This window comes from Dermochelys coriacea, chromosome 11, assembly GCF_009764565.3.
Source record: "Dermochelys coriacea isolate rDerCor1 chromosome 11, rDerCor1.pri.v4, whole genome shotgun sequence".
NCBI classification, from domain to species: domain Eukaryota; kingdom Metazoa; phylum Chordata; order Testudines; family Dermochelyidae; genus Dermochelys; species Dermochelys coriacea.
Window position 1 is genome coordinate 1,053,318 of NC_050078.2, and position 22,681 is coordinate 1,075,998.

The 22,681-nt window shown below is 55.8% G+C and overlaps 1 protein-coding gene across 1 annotated transcript in view; it reads left to right on the forward strand.

Moving 5' to 3' along the window:
* PTPRN (protein tyrosine phosphatase receptor type N) overlaps nucleotides 1-22,681 on the forward strand; it is a 58,429-nt gene that overhangs the window by 17,382 nt on the left and 18,366 nt on the right. Inside the window, exons 7-12 of the mRNA XM_038421745.2 lie at nucleotides 7,565-7,681; nucleotides 7,918-7,952; nucleotides 12,755-13,104; nucleotides 13,829-13,915; nucleotides 14,289-14,368; nucleotides 14,724-14,788. Of these exons, the coding sequence (XP_038277673.1) occupies nucleotides 7,565-7,681; nucleotides 7,918-7,952; nucleotides 12,755-13,104; nucleotides 13,829-13,915; nucleotides 14,289-14,368; nucleotides 14,724-14,788 (734 nt within the window). The remainder of the gene's footprint in view (nucleotides 1-7,564; nucleotides 7,682-7,917; nucleotides 7,953-12,754; nucleotides 13,105-13,828; nucleotides 13,916-14,288; nucleotides 14,369-14,723; nucleotides 14,789-22,681) is intronic.

Sequence of the window (22,681 nt, forward strand, 5' to 3'; positions counted from 1 at the left end):
ATCTCATCGTAGAAGGCAATTACATTAGTCAGGCATGACTTGCCCTTGGTGAATCCATGCTGACTGTTCCTGATCACTTTCCTCTCCTCTAAGTGCTTCGGATTCGATTCCTTGAGGACCTGCTCCATGACTTTTCCAGGGACTGAGGTCAGGCTGACTGGCCTGTAGTTCCCACGATCTTCCTCCTTCCCTTTTTTAAAGATGGGCACTACATTAGCCTTTTTCCAGTCGTCCGGGACTTCTCCTGATCGCCATGAGTTTTCAAAGATAATGGCCAATGGCTCTGTAATCCCATCTGCCAACTCCTTTAGCACTCTCGGATGCAGCGCATCCGGCCCCATGGACTTGTGCTCGTCCAGCTTTTCTAAATAGTCCCGAACCACTTCTTTCACCACAGAGGGCTGGTCACCTCCTCCCTGTGCTGTGCTGCCCGGTGCAGTAGCCTGGGAGCTGACCTTGTTTGTGAAGACAGAGGCAAAAAAAGCATTGAGTACCTTAGTTTTTTCCACATCCTTTGTCACTATGTTGCCTCCCTCATTCAGTAAGGGGCCCACACTTTCCTTGACTTTCTTCTTGTTGCTAACATACCTGAAGAAACCCTTCTTGTTACTCTTAACATCTCTTGCCAGCTGCAACTCCAGGTGTGATTTGGCCTTCCTGATTTCACTCTTGCATGCCTGAGCAATATTTTTATACTCTTCCCTGGTCATTTGTCCAATGTTCCACTTCTTGTAAGCTTCTTTTTTGTGTTTAAGATCAGCAAGGATTTCACTGTTAAGCCAAGCTGGTCGCCTGCCATATTTGCTATTCTTTCTACACATCGGGATGGTTTGTCCCTGTAACCTCAATAAGGATTCTTTAAAATACAGCCAGCTCTCCTGGACTCCTTTCCCCCTCATGTTATTCTCCCAGGGGATCCTGCCCATCAGTTCCCTGAGGGAGTCAAAGTCTGCTTTTCTGAAGTCCAGGGTCCGTATTCTGCTGCTCTCCTTTCTTCCTGTGTCAGGATCCTGAACTTGACCATCTCATGGTCACTGCCTCCCAGGTTCCCATCCACTTTTGCTTCCCCTACTAATTCTTCCCGGTTTGTGAGCAGCAGGTCAAGAAGAGCTCTGCCCCTAGTTGGTTCCTCCAGCACTTGCACCAGGAAATTGTCCCCTACACTTTCCAAAAACTTCCTGGATTGTCTGTGCCCCGCTGTATTGCTCTCCCAGCAGATATCAGGGTGATTGAAGTCTCCCATGAGAACCAGGGCCTGCGATCTAGTAACTTCCATGAGTTGCTGGAAGAAAGCCTCGTCCATCTCCTTCCCCTGGTCTGGTGGTCTATAGCAGACTCCCATCATGACATCACCCATGTTGCTCACACTTCTAAAACTTGATCCAGAGACTCTCAGGTTTTTCTGCAGTTTCATACCGGAGCTCTGAGCAGTCGTACTGCTCCCTTACATACAATGCAACTCCCCCACCTTTTCTGTTCTTCCTGTCCTTCCTGAACAGTTTATATCCATCCATGAGAGTGCTCCAGTCATGTGAGTTATCCCACCATGTCTCTGTTATTCCAGTCACATCGTAATTCCTTGACTGTGCCGGGACTTCCAGTTCTCCCTGCTTGTTTCCCAGGCTCCTTGGATTTGTGTACAGGCACTTGAGATAACTCACTGATTGTCCCTCTTTCTTAGTATGAGGCAGGAGCCCTCCCCTCGGGTGCTCTCCTGCTCGTGCTTCCTCCTGGTATCCCACTTCCCCACTTACCTTAGGGCTTTCTAGTGAAGACTGAACCAAAATAGGCCTTAAACACCGCGGCCTTCTTGATGTCATCAGGTGTTGGCTCTCCTTCCCCACTAAGCAGAGGACCTGCACTTTCTTCTGTCTTTCTCTTGCTCCTAATGTATTTAAAGAACCTTTTCTTGTTGCCTTTTATGTCCCTTGGTAGCTGTAACTCATTTTGTGCCTTGGCCTTTCTGATTTTGCTCCTACTAGACTGTGCTATTCCTCTGTACCCCTCCTTAGCAATTAGTCCATGTCTCCGCTTTTTGTAAGATTCCTTTTTGAGTTTCGGGTCATTAAAGAGCTCCTGGTGGAGCCACATTGGCCTCTTACAGTTCTTCCAATCTTTGCTTTCCATCGGGCTCGTCTGCAGTTGTAACATGACTCTTGTCTCCTGGGAAAACTGCCAGCTCTTCTAAACCCCTATAGCTCTTAGAGTCTCTGCCAATGGACCTCACCTCCCATTCTCTGCGTTAGTTCACGTCTGGTTTCTGGAATCCATTGTCCTCATTCTGCTGCTCTCTCTCCTTTCCTCAGAATCATGACATCTCTCCTTTCATGATCACTGTCACCCAAACTGACCCCTCCTTCAGATTCACTACCACTTCCTCCCTGCTGGCCAGAATCAACTCTACAAGGGCTGTCCCCTGGGTTACTTGCTCCACTTTCTGAATCAAAAAGTTGTCCCCAAGACATTCCAAGGATTTATTGGAAATCTTCGGAAAAAGAAAAGGAGGACTTGTGGCACCTTAGAGACTAACAAATTTATTTGACCATAAGCTTTGGTGAGCTACAGCTCACTTCATTGGATCGGATGCATCCGATGAAGTGAGCTGTAGCTCCCGAAAGCTTATGCTCAAATAAATTTTAGGCTCTAAGGTGCCACGAGTCCTCCTCCTTCTTTTTGCAAATACAGACTAACACGGCTGCTACTCTGAAACCTGTCATTGGAAATGTTGTGTCCTGGATCCCCACGATTGGTGCTATGCCCCCAGCTTTGGAACAGTCTCTTGAAGGAACTAGTCGGTGGGCCAGGCCCCAAAAGGGTCTCACTCTTTCTCCAGGGGAAGCAATGTGGCCTCACCACCACCTGAGGCTGAACCTCTGGGGCTCCAGCCCCCCTGCTTTGCAGCGTGAGTGCCATTCAGCAAGTCCAGCTGAGACAGACCAAGGTACAGACTTGTCCACTCCCCAGGGATTAATGCCCCTCACCCAGCATTTGCGGTGACAGCGCGGTCGAAACATTCAGGTTTTCGTTCACTGGCATGCAGCACAGGATGTCTTTCGGTTGGGTCAGGGAAAGGCCAGTCAAAGCATCATCCCCCTCCATTCTGGTCAGCCCAGAGCCTGGCCTAGCTGTCATGAGCCCCAGGATCACCTCTCTGGCTCTGCCTGACCTTGCTTAGTTGATCCTCCAGCAGCCAGCTCTTCTCCCCCTCACCCCTTGCTCATCCTCTGTTCTCGAGCTGGGGCCTAGTGCTCAGCCTCCCTGCGAGGGTGGGGGGGGACCATCTTTCACGCTGTCCTGCAGGGACTTGGGTGTGGGGACCAGCCTCAGGGCAGGTACAAACCCCACATTGGATGTGAGTTCCATACTGAGAGTTCGCCAACCAGTTAAGTGTGAACTCCTCGGGCATGCTCACTGCCCAAATGGGGCATGGGGTCCAGTCTGCTTGGGTACCCCATTTGTCTGGCTCACATATGTGCCAGATGCTCCCTGACACCAAGGATCACAGCCCTATTCCCGCTACACGCAGTCCCAAAGCACCAGTCACTTATCTCAGGTCATGCCCGCTCTTGGCCCCGTGCGGTCCCTGGGGGGAGCCCCCGTCAGTGCGACAGCCCTTCTCGGGGGGGCTACTCTCTCGGGGATTAAGCCCCTCTACCTCCTGGAACTGCACCTCTCTGAGCCTCCAGCACGCCTGTCTCTGCTGTGGGCCCCCTCGCTCTGGACCCCTGCGACCTCCACTCCCAGAGGGAATAATCCCCCCCTCCCCCCCATTCTCTAGACCAGAGACTCTCAGCTGCCGTAACACAGGAGGGTTTATTGAGCGTCTGAACCCAGCACAGGAAACTCTCCAGCCTCAGGCCTGGCCTCCCTCAGCCCAGCACATCCCTGTCTCCCCTGCACCTGGGGGGGCTCTGCCTGCCCCCTCCCTCCAGCCTAGAGCCCCCCTCCTTTGCAGCTGAGATTACCGGCCCCAAGCCCCCCCTCTCTGTCCATTGTCTTCCCTCCAGGTAAACAGGGTCACCTGGGCCCCCTCTCCCCTCATCTGTCCTCTGGCTGGAGCTGGCTGCTTGGGTCACCGGAGTTCCCTCTCCGCAGCCCATTGTCCTCCCGGTCCCCAGTTGCTGGGGTCTCCATTCTCCAGGCCATTGGCCAGGGTCCCAAGTTCCCTGCTGGTCCTGTGTCCCCACAAACTCCCTCTCCCATCACCTCGTTAAACCCGTAACACCCAGGGAAACTGAGTCCCACCCCCTCTGCATGCAACCCATTGAAAAACAAGGAAAAACCAAGAAAACCTCCCACTTCGTCACACAAATAAGTTGGGATCTCTCATCAAAGTCAATGCTTGTAGCCAAGCCTCTAATACGCGATCTGCAGATACATTAAGCAGGCAAAGGAAACACATTATTTACAAGGTTAAAGCAGGCAACCATAGCTACACCAATGGTTACCATCTTAAGTTTCCAAAGATAATAGAAACTGCAGTAATAAGCAAGGTCTGTATGACCTTCGGGGCTAACCCCAGCTAAGCCGCTGGGGGTCACTTGCTGATGCCTAGAAACCTTGTCCCCCAGGGTCCGAGCAGCACAGAGATCCGGCTCCTCCTGGGGCGGGGCTTTAATTCCCTTCCTCCCATGTGCTCTGAGCTGGCAACTCAATTGAGGGGAGGAATCCACTTGCACAACTTTTATCTTTGAAAACTCGTGGCGAACGGGGGAAGTCCCGGATGACTGGAAAAAGGCTAATGTAGTGCCCATCTTTAAAAAAGGGAAGAAGGAGGATCCTGGGAACTACAGGCCGGTCAGCCTCACCTCAGTCCCTGGAAAAATCATGGAGCAGGTCCTCAAAGAATCAATCCTGAAGCACTTAGAGGAGAGGAAAGTGATCAGGAACAGTCAGCATGGATTCACCAAGGGAAGGTCATGCCTGACTAATCTAATCGCCTTTTATGATGAGATTACTGGTTCTGTGGATGAAGGGAAAGCAGTGGATGTATTGTTTCTTGACTTTAGCAAAGCTTTTGACACGGTCTCCCACAGCATTCTTGTCAGCAAGTTAAGGAAGTATGGGCTGGATGAATGCACTATAAGGTGGGTAGAAAGCTGGCTAGATTGTCGGGCTCAACGGGTAGTGATCAATGGCTCCATGTCTAGTTGGCAGCCGGTGTCAAGTGGAGTGCCCCAGGGGTCGGTCCTGGGGCCCGTTTTGTTCAATATCTTCATAAATGATCTGGAGGATGGTGTGGATTGCACTCTCAGCAAATTTGCGGATGATACTAAACTGGGAGGAGTGGTAGATACGCTGGAGGGGAGGGATAGGATACAGAAGGACCTAGACAAATTGGAAGATTGGGCCAAAAGAAATCTAATGAGGTTCAATAAGCCTAAGTGCAGGACCCTGCACTTAGGATGGAAGAATCCAATGCACCGCTACAGACTAGGGACCGAATGGCTCGGCAGCAGTTCTGCGGAAAAGGACCTAGGGGTGACAGTGGACGAGAAGCTGGATATGAGTCAGCAGTGTGCCCTTGTTGCCAAGAAGGCCAATGGCATTTTGGGATGTATAAGTAGGGGCATAGCGAGCAGATCGAGGGACGTGATCGTTCCCCTCTATTCGACACTGGTGAGGCCTCATCTGGAGTACTGTGTCCAGTTTTGGGCCCCACACTACAAGAAGGATGTGGATAAATTGGAAAGAGTACAGCGAAGGGCAACAAAATGATTAGGGGTCTAGAGCACATGACTTATGAGGAGAGGCTGAGGGAGCTGGGATTGTTTAGTCTGCAGAAGAGAAGAATGAGGGGGGATTTGATAGCTGCTTTCAACTACCTGAAAGGGGGTTTCAAAGAGGATGGCTCTAGACTGTTCTCAATGGTAGCAGATGACAGAACGAGGAGTAATGGTCTCAAGTTGCAATGGGGGAGGTTTAGATTGGATATTAGGAAAAACTTTTTCACTAAGAGGGTGGTGAAACACTGGAATGCGTTACCTAGGGAGGTGGTAGAATCTCCTTCCTTAGAGGTTTTTAAGGTCAGGCTTGACAAAGCCCTGGCTAGGATGATTTAACTGGGACTTGGTCCTGCTTTGAGCAGGGGGTTGGACTAGATGACCTTCTGGGGTCCCTTCCAACCCTGATATTTTATGATTCTATGATTCTAACTTGTCCCCAGTGGGAGGGAAGAGCAGAGCGACAGGCTTTTGTCCTTTCACATCCCTCAATAGTCCATCAGGCATCAAGGAGCCTTCCCTGGTGGCAGGACCTAACACCTGCTGCCGGAGACCAGCCCTTCGCATGAGTTACTGTCGCTCCTGGCTGGTGACTTATACACTCCCAGGCTCACAACACAAATGCTTAACTACCACTGTACAGTATGGGATGCACTTGCAACAAGTGAGATTGATGCTGGCAGCCACTCTCCGGCAATCAATAAACACGAAGCAGAACACACATCCTTAGGCTTCTAATGCTTGTTTTACCAACACTAATGCACAGGGGAGCCAGGCGGGTTCCAGCCACGGATTTGAACCATGGGGACCTTGCTGTGAGCTGGTACCTGTTCAGCCAGTGTCACGCCGTCTCCCCTGGGTTTGTGGTTGCTAGATGTCAATGGCCCGGTGACTGGATTTGCCGTTGTCTTCTCAGATTCGCCATTGATATGGGGTCAGCCTTGGACAGTCCTTTTCCAGTGACTCAGCCCGGCTCAGACAGCTGGGCAACATTCACTCCTATGTCTCTGCACAAACAGTCCTCCCCAACCCCCCTCTCCTTGGGTAGCCATGAGAAATATAGGGGAAACTGAGGCACACATCAAGCTCATAAAATATTCCCCTTTGTCACAGTTGGGTTCTGCCATTTGACTTTTCCAGCAGATGTCTAGATAGTTTAAGTTCCCCATTACTACCAGTCTTACGCAGCTCTTGCATAAAGCTGCGAGTCTGTCACGGATTCTGTGACTTTCCGGGGCCTCCATGACTTCCGCAGCTGCCAATGCGGCTGATCCCAGGGCTGCCCGAGCAGCAGCAGCAGCAGCCCCTGGGGGTCTCAGGGTGTCAGGGACAATCAGCCTCCCCCTCCCCACCTCCGAGCAGGGGCCAGCTATCAGCCCTTGCGGCTACCCAGTGCAGCAGCACCCCCGTGGCCCCAGGAGCTGCTAAGTTTTAATCAACGAGTATAGTAAAAGTCATGGACAGGTCACGGGCACGAATTTTTTGCTTATTGCATGAGACCTGTCCATGACTTTGACTAAATCTTAGCCTTAGTCATGCAGCTCCCTCTCCCCTTCCTCCTCTGGTCCCTGGGGTGGGGGCTCTGCCCTACCCCAGCAGGTGGCTCCTTTCCCCCCTGGATCCTGACTTCTCTGGCCCAGCGGGGGCAGGCACTTGGCTGAGGTGTCCCCTCCCCACCCAGGCCACGATTCCTCTCACCTAGGAGGCATTCCCTGCTACTCCCTGTTGCCTCCATTGAGTCCAGCCCCGGCGATGGGGTGGCCCCTGGCAGGTTCCTGGTGCTGGGCTGCTGGTTGCTCCGTGGGCAGGATCCCAAAGCGAGCGCTGTCTCCTTTCCGCAGATGCAGCCCTGCAGAGACTGGTGGCGGTGCTGGCTGACTACGGGGTGGGGCTGCAGGACCTGAGTCCCCAGCAGCTCGGCAGCCTCTCCGTCCTGCTGCAGCTGCTCCAGCGCCCCGGTGAGTGGGGCTGACTGGCAGGTGGGAGGATGGGCAGCAGGGCGGGGGGCAGACAGATGAGAGATGCCAGCATTATATCTTCTACTCTGGGATGTGCTACCGGTTCCCCCCGGATGTTGCCCCATCCTCGAATCTGCCTGATTCCTCCCCCCGCGTCCCGGGTGCTTTCTTTGTGCCTGGAGCAGTGCGTGAGCCTTGGCTGTGCCAACACAAAATATCCTTTTCTCTCCTGGCAGGTGGGTTTGGCCAGGGGGCTCCGGAGGCCAAGCGGGTAAGTTCAGCCGTTCCCCTCTGCACAGGGTAGCATCCCAGCCCCCGGTCCCAGGGCCGTGCTGAGACTGGAGAGGCCTGTTGCTGGGGGGGTCTGTCACGGCGATGCTCGGGAGCTGCTCCCTACGAAGCCAGGCAGGACTCTGGGGGAGTCTCCTCTCTGGGCGCAGCCTGTCTGCAGGGGACACAGCTTCCCCGGCTCCCCCCTTCCTGGGTTTGACCTCGGAGCATCCAGCATCCTCTGCCCTCCGTGCACTTCCCACAGCGAGTCCACCCAGGCGGGATCCTGGGGAAGCCAGAGGGTCCTGCCCCCCAACTCCGCAGTCAGACGGGACTCTCAGCCAGCCAGTAAAACAGAAGGTTTATTAGACGACAGGAACATGGTCTAAACCAGAGCTTACAGGTGCAGAGAACAGGACCCCTCAGCCGGGTCCATCTTGGGGGCAGGGAGGCCAGGCCACAGGTCTGGGCCTCCCTCTCTTTCCCCAGCCAGCTCCAAACTGAAACTCTCCAGCCCCTCGTCTGGCCTTTGCCTCTTTCCCGGGTCAGGAGGCCACCTGATCTTTGTTCTCTAACCCCTTCAGTTGGCACCTTTGCAGAGGGGGGGCCCAGGCTATCAGTGGCCAGGAGACAGGGTGTCGGCCATTCTCTGTGCAGACACCATCCCACTGGCCCTCTAGGGCTCTGCCACAATCACACCCCCTGATCCCCCCACCTGGATACTTAAGAACTGCAAAGGGGAAACTGGGCACCCCCACAGTATTCGGAGAAAACATTAAGAACAGTCCCACTTCGTCACAGAGTCCACAGCCCCCAGTGGTCAGGAAGGGTTCACAGAGTCAGACATCCGAAGGCCAGCAGAGACCGTTGTGGCCGCCTAGCCTGAGCCCTGCCCTGAGTTCAGGCCTGTCTGAGTGAGAGCAGGTGGCTTAGAAAAACATCCATCCTGGATTCAGAGACTGCTGGTGATGGACAATCCACCCCGGTCCTTGGTGAGTTGTTCCAGCAATTAATCACCCTCCCTGTAAACACTGGTCTGATTGCCAGTCTGCATGTGTCTAGCTTCAACCTCCAGATGCTGGATTGTGTTAGACCTTCCGTTGCTAGGCAGACAAGCCAGTTAGCAAATATGTGTTCCCCATGAAGGTACTTACAGACTGGGATCACATCATCCCTGAACCTTCTCTTTGTTAAGCTACATAGATTCTGCTCCATGAGTCTGTCGCTCGAAGGCAGGTTTTCCAGTCCTCTAATCCTTCTTGTGGTTCTTCTCTGCCCCCTCTCCAATTTATCAACATCCTCCTTGAGCTGTGGGCACCAGAACTGGACACAGGATTCTAGCAGCGGTTGCACCAGTGCCAAATGCAGAGGTAAAATAACCTTCCTGCTCCTCCTCGAGATTACCCTATTGATGCATCCCAGGATCGCATTAGCTCTTTCGGCTGCATTGGTCACACTGGGATCTCATGTTCAGCTAAGTGTCCGCCATGACCCCAACTCCTTTTCAGAGTCCCTGCCCCCCAGGATCGAATCCCCTATCCTATAAGTATGGCCAACATTCTTTTCCTAGATATCTGACTTCACCTTTGGCCTTATTAAAATGTGTATTGTCTTGAGCCCAGTTTACCAAGTGATCAGATCACTCTATATCAGTGACCCGTCCTCTTCATTATTTCCCACTTCCCCCAATTTCTGTGTCTGCTGCAAACTTTATTAGAGATGATTTTATGTTTTCTTCCAGGTCAATGATAAAAACCTTAAATAGCGCAGGGCCAAGAACTGATCCCTGCAGGACCCCTCTGGAAACCCACCCGTTTAGTGACAATTCTCTATTTACAATTATGTTTTGAGACCGATAAGCTAGTTATTAATCACTGAATGTGTGGTCATCTTAACTTTATATCTTTATAGTTTCTTAATCAAAATGTCCTGCACAACCGAGTCAGAAGACTAAGTAGATTACATCCATGGTATTACCTTTCCAACCAAACTTGTAATACCATGCAAAAAAGATGATATGTTAGTTTGACAGGATCTATTTTCCATAAAGCTCTGCTGATTTGCATTAATTATATTGTTACCCTCCTTCAATTCTTTATTAATCAAATCCCATTATCAGCTGTTCCTCCATTATTCTTCCTGAGATTAATGTTGGACTGACATGCCTATTTCAGAGTAGCAGCCGTGTTAGTCTGTATTCGCAAAAAGAAAAGGAGTACTTGTGGCACCTTAGAGACTAACAAAGTTATTAGAGCATAAGCTTTTGTGAGCTACAACCGAATGCATCCGATGAAGTGAGCTGTAGCTCATGAAAGCTTATGCTCAAATAAATTTGTTAGTCTCTAAGGTGCCACAAGTACTCCTTTTCTTTTTGACATGCCTATAATTACCTGGGCCATCCCACTTACCCTTTCCAAATAGTGGCACATTTGCTTTCTTCCAGTCTGCTGGAACTTCGCTGGTGTTTCAAGAGTTATGGAAAATCAACATGAATGGTTCAGTGAGCTCCTCAGCCAGCTCTTTTAAAACTCTTGAAAGCAAACTGTCCAAAGCTGCTGAGTTTAAAAAGTCTGACTTCACTAGCTGCTGTTTAACATCCTCCTGCGTTAGTGTTGGAATGGAAAGTATTTCATCATCACCATGTGATATGACTACATCATTTTTCCCTCCCCCAAATACAGAACAAAAATTTATTGAACTTTTGCCTCTTCTGCATTATTATTGACAATTCTACCACTTCCATTTAGTAATGGACCGATATAATTGTTAGGATTCCTTTGTTTCTAGTATACTTAAACTCTTTATTGCCCTTAACTCTGCTGCATGTACATTATTTATGGTGTCCTTTTGCTTCCCTTATTCATTTTCTACAGTGCATAGCTTCTGATTTATAGTCCACTACTGTCAACTTCTCTTTTCTTCCCTGTTTTATATTTTTAATAGTTGCCTTCACTTCCACTGTAAGCCAAGTTGGTGGTTTTTTAACCAGTGCAGCCTTCTTTCTTGAATTGTAGCTTTTTGAGCATCTAGTAAAACATTCTTAAACAATTCATAATTATCATTCACACTATTCTGTTTGAACTCTTTCTCCCAGCTGATTTGGCTCATAATTGTTTTAAGCTTTATGAAATTGTCCCTTTTTAAACCACTGGGTATCTATGTATTACTGGTTCACACTTTATTCTGTTTGCACATAAAAAATGTGATCAAGTCATAACTTGCACCTAAGTTACAACTAATTTTTATATCTTTGATCATTTCCTCTTTGTCCCTCAAGATAAGGTCTAATGCAGAATTCCCCCATGTTGGATTCAGCACTGGCTTGAGTTACGAAATTCTATAATTTTTAGAAGTTCTGAGGATATTTTAGTCCTGGCAGCACGAGACAACCAGTGTGTGTCCTTCAAACTGAAGTCCCCCCCATGATCATGTGGCTCTCTTCCCTAACTGGGTGCCTGAGAAGCCAGTCATCCTGTTCCCTAGTGGGATCTGGGGCTCTGCAGCAGACACCAACCAACACCCCATCTTGTGCTTTCTCTGTTAGGATATTGAGCCATAAGCATTTGATATTGGAAAGAGATCATGCTATTTTTGACAGTGCCACTCCCCCTCCCCTTTGGGCCACTCAATCCTTCCTCAGTCGGTCATAACCATTGTTTTTTGCCATGCCAGTCACCCAAATCTTCCTACCAGTCAAAACAACTGGATCAAATTTATGCTCACAAATGAGCAATTCCAGTTCCTCTGGTTTGCTCCTATCCTTGGGGTCCAGGCAGTTAAAGAATTTCTGCTCTTCATGTCCTCTGGTGTCTTGGTGAGGATGTTCTCAGCATCATGACTGTGTTCTCATTTCCTCCCCGTTGTCATTTTCCCCTTGTTAGTTTAACCCCCTCTTGACTACTCTAGCCAGCCTGTCCCCAAGGAGATTGGTCTTCTTTCTGCGGAGCTGGAGGCCAGCCAAACTCTGCAGCCCCGTCTCCTAGCACCTAGTCAGCAGTTCACCCCCAGAATCTTCTATTCTGTCCTACTTTGCTTGTAGGACAGGCAGGATCTCCGAGAAGATCTCTTGGATGTTCTTCGGGGAACTGAAAGAACCTGTGTAATCTGTGTGAGATCCCACCGAGCTCTATCATGAGTGCAGACCGTCCCCGTCGACTGCAGAAACCTGTCAGATCTTAGCGACATCTCGCGGCCTGGTTCTGGGAAGGCAGCATGCTGTCCTGTGGTCCTCCTGGCCCTTGTAGATCTTCCTAGTATAGCATCCCTGACCAGGATTGTCTATCTTCCTCGGACGGTTGGAGAGCTTTTTGTGGACAAGCTTAATTTTCTTCCCGGTTGGGCCAAGCAGCCTTCCACAGGTGTGTCCTGTACCGCCCTCCATTCCCTTGGACCAGCTGGCTCTTCAGAGGGGTCTACACAGTCCAGTGCCCCAGGGGCTGGGCCTCCGGGCCCCAGGGTGCAAACAGAATGGGTTTGCTGAGAGCAAACTAGCCCGAGTGTGCTTTCTCCATCTGCACATATTTATTGGCAGCCCTGTTACGGGGAGCGGCAGGCTGAGATTCGGGGGTGACAGCAAAACTCCAGGGTGAGTCTTGCACAGCGTCTCCTGCCACCTGTCCCAGCCGGAGCAGTCTGCCTCCTCTGAGAGGTCTTGCCAAGGTCACGAGGAGACTGGGATTCTGGCCAAGGGCTGGGTGAGGGGAGGTCACTGGGGCTGTGACGCCCCATTTCCCCAGGTGGGGCAGACTCTGCCATGAGCCAGGCCCGGCTGCCCCGTGGGTAACGTGCCACCCTCTGCCCCAGGTTACGGAAGGGGAAATGCAGCACGGAGAGGAGCCGGAGCCGCCCCCCTCCACAGTGCCTCCCGCTGAGAATCCAGCCAGTGCCTCCTCCTGGACGGAGGGGCCGAGTTGGGAGGAGGGGGCTGGCCCGGCGCAAGGCAGTGCCAGGCCTCCGTCGGTGTCCCAGGCTGAACCGCAGGCCCCGGGGCAGGCTGCGCCCAGGGACCCCACCGCGGGCGACATGTTCCATCTCCAGAAGCCAGTCCCAGTGGAGAAGAAGAGCTCCACGGAGCCGAGGGGCCATGGCGGGAAGGGGGAGCAGTTGGAGCCCCGGCCTGCTGAGGAGTACGGCTACATCGTCACCGACCAGAAGTGAGAGCTGCGGATGGGGGCTCGGCTAGGGGGGGTGAAAGGGCCAGAGCATGTGGCTTCCTGGCTTGTATGGCTGCCCTGCCTGTTGCCATGGTGGGGAGGAGGCCAGCGTTCCCGGCTCTGGCTCCCACCCCGTTGGCCTGTCTGCGGACGATTCTCCGGGGTCCTGCAGGCAGGACCTTGTTCCTCAGGCAGGGGTAGCACCTGGTTCTGACTGCCGGGATTCTGGCCATGGCCCTTTGTCCTGCCCCCCCGGGGGGGATCTACAGGGTGGGGTGCATATGGGGAGCTTGTTCCTCGTGCATTGATAGCACCTGGTTCTGACTGGTGGGAGCAGCCCAAGGGCTGTGCGACATGCGTGTGGGCAGCCCCTGCACACGATGGCCACACATGCAAGTTGGGTAAATGCTCCTAACCCCCAGCTCACGCGTCCGTGCACCAGACTCCTCCCCTCCTCCTGGAGATGGAGAAAGCACCCCCGCCCACCTGGCATGCCCGCCAAGCTTCCCCCCGACCCATCTCCACGCCCCCTCCTCCCAGCTCCTCTGTACGGCGGGGGCCTGGCAGGGCTGGACCTCCCCCCGTTGCTGGCTTGCTCAGACACCCAGCCAGCCACCCTCGGGGCCCTTGACCCGCCTCAGGTGCTAGGGGAGGTTGTGAGCCTGGAGTCTGCCTGGGGCTCCCAGCCGGTCCCTGAGCTGCGCCCGTCTCTGCTCCCCTCCAGACCGCTGGGCCTTGCTGCTGGCGTCCGGCTGCTGGAGATCCTGGCCGAGCACGTCCACCTGTCCACGGCCAGCTTCATCAACATCAGGTGGGGCCGGCCCCAGAGGGGGCGTCAGTGGAGTGTCCAGTGGGGGGGGGCAGAGCAATGCATCCTGGGAGGGGTGTGGCATCCCTGGAGGGGGTGGGGTGATGGGGGCACTGTGGGGATGGACTGGCTTGGGGTGAGTGCAGTGGGGGGCAGCGTGGGGCCAAAGGCTTGAGGTCTCACCCCAGTTCATCTGCAATCACTGGCCCCTCTTTGCAACACGTCAGCAGCTGCCCTGCCCCCAAACTTCCTGGCTTGGTTAGGCCAGGCCGGGCACAGGGATCTGGGGTAGGGTCTGGGCGGGGGACATGGCCCCCTTGGCTGGGGTCTGGCCCCTCCTTGGCTCGTGACGTCCAGGCCTCTCTGCTCCCTGCAGCGTCGTGGGCCCCGCTCTCACCTTCCGGATCCGGCAGAACCACCAGAACCTGTCGCTGGCAGATGTGACCAATCAGGCTGGTGAGTGGGGTGTGGCTGGGGGCTCTGGGGGCTAGGCCTGCACCATCTGGGTGAGGGGCAGCTGCGTGGGGCACAGGCCAGGGCCCCAGTGCATGGAGTGGGGGGCTCAGGTGGGCAGGGCTGGCCCCGAGGCGAGTGATTCATTGATCCCTTCACCCACGGCCCCTCCCAGGTCTGAGTGCCTGCTGTGATCTGCGCCCCACGCTGCAGGGCAGGCAGTGGGGGGCAGGCCTGCACCCAGATGGGAGCTGGGAAGCAGGGTGACACCCTCATGATCCGGAGCAGGCCCTCGGTGATTCACCCCACTTGCACCTGCTGGACCCGTGAGCTCCCCCGACCTCTCCACTCTCTGCAGCGATGGTGAAGTCGGAGCTGGAGGCCGAGCTGGGGCTGAAGATTGTGCAGACGGGCGTGGGACAGGTAAGGAAGCGACCCTGCTGGAGACACACAACGGGCTCCCCCGTTGTCCTGGGTCGGGCTCCCCACTGTGCCCCTGCAGTGCCGCATGTAGCACTGAACAGCTAAGTGACTGGGGAAGTGGCCATGTCCCAGTGCCAGCGTCCTGGGGGTCGGGATCTTGGGTGGGGAGGGGTAAGGTTGGGTCTTGGTGCAGCAGGGTGTGGGGCTGTGTGACAAAGTGGGACTGTTCTTAATGTTCTCTCTGAATACTGAGTGGGCGCCTCAGTTTCCCCTATGCCTTTCTTTAGTATCCAGGTGGGGGGATCAGGGGGTGTGATTGTGGCAGAGCCCTAGAGGGCCAGTGGGATGGTGTCTGCACAGAGAATGGCCGACACCCTGTCTCCTGGACACTGATGGCCTGCCCCCACCCCCCCACCCCCAAAGGTGCCAGCTGAAGGGGTTGGAGAACAAAGAGATCAGGTGGCCTCCTGGCCTGGGAAAGGGACAAAGGCCAGAGGAGGGGCGGGAGAGTTTCAGTTTGGAGCTGGCTGAGGAAATGGAGGGAGGCCCAGATGGGGCTTTGGCCTCCCTGCCCCCCAAGCTGGACCTGACTGAGGGGTCCTGTTCTCTGTACCTACAAGCTGTGTTTTGGGCTGTGTTCTAGTCATCTAATAAACCTTTGGTTTTACTGGCTGGCTGAGAGTCACATCTGACTGCAGAGTTGGGGGGCAGGACCCTCTGGCTCCCCCAGGACCCCGCCTGGGCGGACTTGCTTGGGAAGCGCACAGAGGGGCTGAGGATGCTGGATGCTCCGACGTCAGACCCAGGAAGGGGGGAGCCGGGGGAGCTGTGTCCCCTGCAGACAGGCTGCGCCCAGAGAGGAGACTCCCCCAGAGTCCTGCCTGGCTTTGTAGGGAGCAGCTCCAGAGCATCGCCCGGGGACGCCGAGACAGGCTGTCTCCTGGGGTTGCGGGGCCAGGTGTGTGGCAGGGGCCGGGGCTGTTTCCTGGAGCTGGAGCAGCCAATGCTGGGACGCCAGCTCCTCCACTTCAGGGTTTAGTACCAGGAGATCAGATCTTCTTCCTGTCCATCTATGGGCCAGGGGGTCCTGAAGTGCAGCAGGGGGTGGGGCCCCAAACCACTGTCAAGCCGTGGGGCGGGGGGGCAGGTTTTGGGGCACTGAATGGCCTGAATCCAGCCCTGGCTCCCACATCCCCACCTAACAAAGGGTGTTGAGCCTTGGTGCCAGGCAGGCCTGGCGGGGTGGGGGTGGGGGTGCAGCCAGTGCTGAGCCCCTGGTGGGGCATTCGGAGGCATGGAGCTGGCTCCTGCTTGCCGCGCCCCCGGCCCAGCCCCAGCCCTCCCCGGGCGGGGCAGAGGGAGGGGGGTGTGGTGTGAGCTGGGAGTGTCCCTGAGTGTGCCGGGGGGTGGGGGGTGCCTGGGGACCAGGCCGCTCACCAGCCCCTTTATGCTGGTCTCCAGCTGGAGGTGAAAGGGGGGGGTTCCTGCTGCTGACTTGGGGGCTGCCCCTCGTAGGGGGACTGAGCGGGGGGGGCTGCCTGGGTTGAGCTGGGGGGGGCCCTGGCCATGGAGGCAGCCTGTCTCCATCAGCAACCTGTGGACCATGACCGCACCCCTGGATGTGCCAAGTGGCAGGTGCTGGGAGTGGCTGAGGTGCCCTGGGCCTTGCCTGGCTTCCCCAGCCCTGCCACGCTGGTGGGGGCAGGGAGCTAGGAGTGGGGCCCCCAATTCCCACCCCCAGCCGCTCGTGACTGCGATGGGGCTGTTTGCACCCCCAGCGATGGGGGCTGGCATACATATAACTTCAGCCCCCAGGGGTGAGGCCTGGCTGGCACGGGGCAGGGCTCCCCAAGGGCCAGGGCCTGGCAGCCCACAGCAGCAGGGCAGCACTATCGCCCCATTGCACAGACTGGAGCCAGGGAGCTGGAAATCAAGTCCAGGTCTCTGGGGTACCAGGCTGGTGCCCCCCCCCCGGGGCCATCCTTCCCCTCATCCGCCATGGCCCTGTTCCCACCCACTCTTAGAATATAAGTGACACGAGTTTGGGGTTCTCAGCACAATCCTCCCTCAGCTCTGTTGGGAGTGGGGGAGCACGGATGCCCCCTCATGAATGAAGCTGGGGCGAGCCCCACAGTGCCATGGCCATGAAGCCAGTCCCCGTGTCCTGGCTGAGCTCTGGGATGTACCCGGGGCCCCTCTGCTTGGCACCATGCTCTGAAACAGGGCTCCAGCCCTGTCCTGCGTTGATTGAGGTAAAAATCCCACAGGATGGGGGCTGGCCTCAGCAGAGCCTTGAGGAGTGGGGCAGGACTCAGGGCAGTGTGGGCTGTGACTGGCACAGCCAGCCAGCCTCTGCCTCTTTGGGGAATGGGGCAATTTCCTGGCCTTGGCTCCATTGCAGCAGCACGGACTATGGGGTCTGCTTGCCTGTGCCCTGGGAAACGCCCCTGGCTTATGCGGGGAGGGATGGGGCTGAGGTGCATGTCCCAGCTGGGTGGGGGAGAATCAGTTTCTGGGGGGATGCTGATCTCAGCGCAGAGATGTCTCCTGCAGAGGAATGGCTGCTGTCACAGCTCCCCTCCGCACCGGGCACCACGTGGGCTGAGGGCTCAAAGGAGGGGCCTGGGGGATTTGCTGCCTGGGCACCGGGATGGTGGGGGTGGAGATGGGGCTGGATGAGTTCTCAGGCTCCTGGCCTGGGGCCAGAGATTTGGAGCAATGGCCAGAATGTCCTGAAATGAGGCATGGGGGTGGTCTGGGCAGACTGGCACTTGGGGCGCATATCGATGATCCGCACAGATCAGTTACATTAAAATGAAGCTTCCCTGCCAGAGCCGGCTGCCCGCATGCTGCAGGGTGTCACTGAGGCAGAACCCCATCTCTGTCAGGGTTCCCTCCCCCTGGGTGTGGGGTTTGAGCCCCAGGGTCATTCCTGCCCCATGGTGCGATGCTGCTCTTCTGCCAGGCCCGATTCTACCTGTGGCTTTTGGACAGTCTGCTCATCCGTGGGACTAGGTGGACTTGCCCTGTTCCTGTGTTGGCCGGCCCCAGCCCCTCCTGTCCTGCTGGCTGTGCAGTCATGCCTCTCCCCCATTCCTGACCCCTGGTTCCTGGGCCCTGATTCTGTGGGTGGTGCGAATTTGCCCCTGGCCCAGCCCAGCTCTGCCTGTATCACTGGGGCCAGGCAGGGCTGTGCAGGGATCTCAAGCAGCCTTTGATGTGGACGTTAGTGTCTCAGTCTGGGGCTTATTCTGGTTTGGGGCAGGGCTGTTTGCACCCTGGTTGGGGTCGTGCCAGGGGAGCGATGCTGTAGCAGTGGGTCTTGTTTGCGGTTGGGGTTAGTTTCTGACCCCCTCGTGCCCTCTGGGGGGTTGGGGCAGCATTTGCTGCGCTGGCTGAGGTGGCGCTCTGCTCTGGGAGTGGTGAGCAAGGGGCTGGGAGACTGGCCTGGCTCTGCTCTGTGGCGGTGGGGGAGGGTGGCCCGGTCCTTGTGGCAGGGGACCCGCCTGGTTCTGCACCAGGTGGCAGGGTTTGTATTGCTGCAGGGTGGGGTTTCACCCTGGTCAGTGTGGACTGTGGTTGGAGCTAGCCCTGTATCTCACTCCTGTCTCGCGGCCCCGAGCTGAGGGCTGTGTCCCTAGGGGCTTCTTTGGGATGGTGCCAGCCACCTGCTGAGTGCTCTGTCCGTGCTGCCCTTGCGGGGCCAGGGCCTGTCGCTCAGGGCTGTGTTGTCTCCATGTGGCTCCGGCTGTTTCTGAAGGGCTCTGATTAGCGCCCTGCAGCCTGGGGCTTGCTGTTGTGGAAGAAAACAAACTCCATTCTCAGGTTGGAAGCAACAAAATCAGAGACAGCTTTATTCCAGCAATTGCAAGGGAAGAATACAGCTGACAGAGCATCTCTGCCTCAGTTTCTTCAAAGTACAAGCAATATCTTACAAGCATTTATACATTTTAGTGGCGTGCATTAATTAAAAACATTTGCAGTTTGTTTGTTATGTCCTCCCCATTCCTGTATATTTTTACTTTTTGTTTTTAAAACATTGCTATTTTAAGGCTGGGTCACGCTGACTTTACTCTGCTGTCTTCCCACTCACTTCTGACATGAGCCCTGCTTCTACAGGTCCCGATATTAGGATAAGACTTACCATGACAGTTACTCTGTTTCTTACAACTAAGAGGCCTATATTTAAATGCTTTAACCCTGTTTCCACATTGTGAAGTTGTAGCAGGCGCCGGTCCCGCGCGAGCGCCGGTGGGGTCAGGCCGGCTCCACACAGCAGGTGTTCCGTCGGAGTCATCGGAGCACGGTGTTGAGGGACGTGGCTGAGAGGCTCGGTGGGGCCAGCCCTGCTTTACTGCCCTGTCCAGCCCGAGGACACTGGTGTTGTTCTTTACCTTTGTCTGGCAGTGGCACCGATCCGGGCTCTGCTGGGCCGGGTGTGGGGCAGACACTGGCCCTCTTGACCCTGAGCTGGCTGGGGGGTCCATGAGCCTAGGGGACTTTTCATAGCTCCATAGAGTCCAAAGCCAGCAGGGACCATGAGATCCTCTAGTCTCACCCCCAACCTAGCGCAGGCCAGAGGCTTTCATCCAGCCACTGGTTTGGCTAAAGCATCATTGAAGCTGGACATGAAGCCACCGCTGCCCTGGGCGCTTGGTCCAGTGGTTAATCGCCTGCCCTGTTAACAGTTTGTACCTCATTTCCCATTGGAATTTGTCTGGCTTCAGCTTCCAGCTGTTGGCTTTTGTTCTGCCTGGCTCCACTAGATTAACGAATCCGTTAGCACCTGCTGTTTCCTTCCCGTGAAGGAACCTTCACACTAATACAGACTTTCTCCCTGAGAAACAAACCTGACCAATCCTTGCCTCACAGGTGCTCTGAGAAGCAAACCAGAGCCACTGCCAGCAACAAACACGGGGCATTGGACCCAGGGAAAAGAGCTTCTGCCTTCACGGATTTTAAAGACGCTCCTGGCTCGATCTGGGTCCCTGGCCCGACCTGTCTCTTGCTGCTGCACAGAACGGGTAGCGAACCCCAGAGACCAGAGAAAGGCCAAACAAGAGCCAAGGGCTGGAAGCTGAAGCCAGACAACTTCTGGGTTAGAAATTAGGCACCTGTTGTTAACAGTGTGGGTGATTAACAAACTCCCATGGGCAGCGGTGGCTTCTCCAGCTCTCTGTGGCTTCACATCCAGCCTGGTGCCTTCCTGGCAGCCGCTTTACCCCAGCCAGGCTATTGGGCTCAGTATGGGGTGACGGGGGGGAATCCTTGGGTCGGGCTGTACAGGAGCTCAGACCAGTTGATCTCGTGATCCCTGCTGGCTGCCGGGAACAGGATCTAGTCCAACTCCCGGGGATGACACGGCAGTGGCTCACTCACCACCTTGCTCTCCCCTGGAGGAGGCTGCAGGATAGCTGGCTGCTGCTCCTGCCCGCCCTGACATGGGTGTAGCTGTTTGGACCTAGAGCGTCCCTGCTTTGTGCAGCGGGGTAGCTGGCCTGGCTGTGTCCTGTGGGCTGTGCAGCTTGGAGGGCTCCCAGGATGTGCTGAGAATGGGGTGCGAGCCCCTTGGCTGGTGGGAGGTGGGACATCGGGATCTCTAGCTCCCACACTCCTAGGGAAGCGGTGGTGGAACAGCCCCACGAGGAGCCCTGCAGTGCTCCAGCCCCTGAGGGTCACACTCACTGGGGTCAGCCCCTTGGCTTCCCCGCCTCCTGGGACCGACCCTCTAGGAGCCTTCAGCACCCCTGGGTCGCACCGTGAGCCCCCCTCAGCAAGTTTACTGGGTTGAACACCTGAGGGAGCTTTGCCCACCCTAAGGAAGCAAAGCACCCCCACCTTCCTGACTCTGCAGTGACTCTCCGCCAGCGGGGTACAAACACGGAAGGTTTGTTGGATGTCTGGACACAGTGTAGAGTCCTTAGGTTAACAGTTACAGCAGCGTCCAGCTGGGTCAGCCTGAGCCCAGAACCCTCCAGCCCCTCTCTGGTCCCCATGGAAGAGCATCCTGCTTCCAGCAGCCCACATGAACAGGCCCCAAGGCCCCTCCTTTGTTCTTGTCTCTGGGTGAAGGTGGTCATCTGGCCCTCTTCTTTAGTCCTTTTGTTCTCCAGCTTGTCGCAGCTGGCTGCCTTCTTGCAGCGGGTGGTGCCCCCCACCCCCAGTCAATAGTTGGTAGGTACCAAATGGCCAGGCCATTGTCTGGGCCCAGACTCCAGACAGCTTTTCCCCTACCTAGTTAACCGTGCAGCACATAGGGGAAACTGATGCACGCACAGTCGACAAACAAAATATTATGAAAAATTCCCACTCTGTCAAGGGGTCTGTGGTGTGAGGGAAGAGGGCCCTTCCTGCAAGGAGTGTCACCTTGGCAGTGCACCAGCAGCCCGAGGATCACCCCAACTCCCCAAATGGGGCAGGTCTCAGGGACTCCACTGCCCAGCGCAGCCTGAGGGGAAGGCCCCAGAGCAGGTGCTCTGGTGATGGTGCCCTGGGAAGGAGAGCTGGCTCGTTGCCAAGGGCTGAGCAGTTCTGGGTGAATCCTCTCGCTGGGCGCTCCATTGCTCACTGCAGGGCCCTGTCCGCAGGGAACCTGGTCTCTGTCTGGGCACGGGGGCAGCACACCTGGCATCTCACCACTGGGCCCAGTGGGGTGGGACCGGCGATAGGGGCAATGCCAGGCTGCGGAGAGGTCAGGCAGCCTGGACTGGATGTCAGGGGCAGGGAGATGTCTCAGGGGCTGCGGTTTGGGGGTATTAAAGGGGGGGGGCTGCAGTGACTGAGGTGGGGCAGGAACAGCAACATGCAAGGCCTTGGGGGCTGGGGGGAGGGTGTGATGCTGTCACGGAGTCCCTGGGCGATGCCCTGGAGCTGCTCCCTACAAAGCCAGGCAGGACTCGGGGGGAGTCTCCTCTCTGGGAGCAGCCTGTCCCCAGGACACACAGCTCCCCCGGCTCCCCCCTTCCTGGGTCTGACCTCGGAGCATCCAGCATCCTCTGCCCCTCCATGCGCTTCCCACAGCCAGTCCGCCCAGGTGGGGTCCTGGGGGGCCAGAGGGTCCTGCCCCCCAACTCCGCAGTCAGACGTGACTCTCAGCCAGCCAATAAAACAGAAGGTTTATTAGACGACAGGAACATGGTCTAACACAGAGCTTGTAGGTGCAGAGAACAGGACCCCTCAGCTGGGTCCATTTTGGGGGGCAGTGAGCCAGACAACCCCGTCTGCCCTTCACTCCGTGTCCGCAGCCAGCCCCAAACTGAAACTCTCTCCAACCCCCCCTCCTCTGGGCTTTGTCCCTTTCCCGGGCCAGGAGGGCACCGGATTCCTTTGTTCTCCAACCCTTTAGCTCTCACTTTGCAGGGGGGACACGGCCCAGGCCATCAGTGGCCAGGAGACAGAGTGTCGCCATTTATGTACCTGGCCCTTTGCTCTGCAACAATTACAGCCCCTTATCCCACCCCCTAGAGACTTAAGAAAAGCCTAGGGGAAACTGAGGCACCCCTACAGTATTCAGAGGAAACATTAAGAACAATCCCACTTTGTCACAGATGGCACAAGCCTGAGGGGGGAAGGGAGGCGGTTGCCGGCAGTGATGAGGCAGGGGAGCTGGGTTCAAATTTCGCTGGGGGCTGACCGTGGGCAGGGGAGGTGGACAAGAGGGGCTGAAGGGGGAGCCCTCAGAAGAGGGACTTGGAAGGTCAGGGAGTCAGGGGAGAGGAGCCCAGCAGCATGGGTCCTCCCTCTGCCCTCCTGCTGCCGCACCCCACCCCACCCCTGCCTCCTGGGAGGGCAGGTCAGCTGGGCCTGAATCCTGAGACCGAAACAGCCGAGCAGATGCGGGGGCTGGCTCAGGGGGGCGGGGAATGGGGCAGGGGCCTGTCCCCTCTAGGGGCC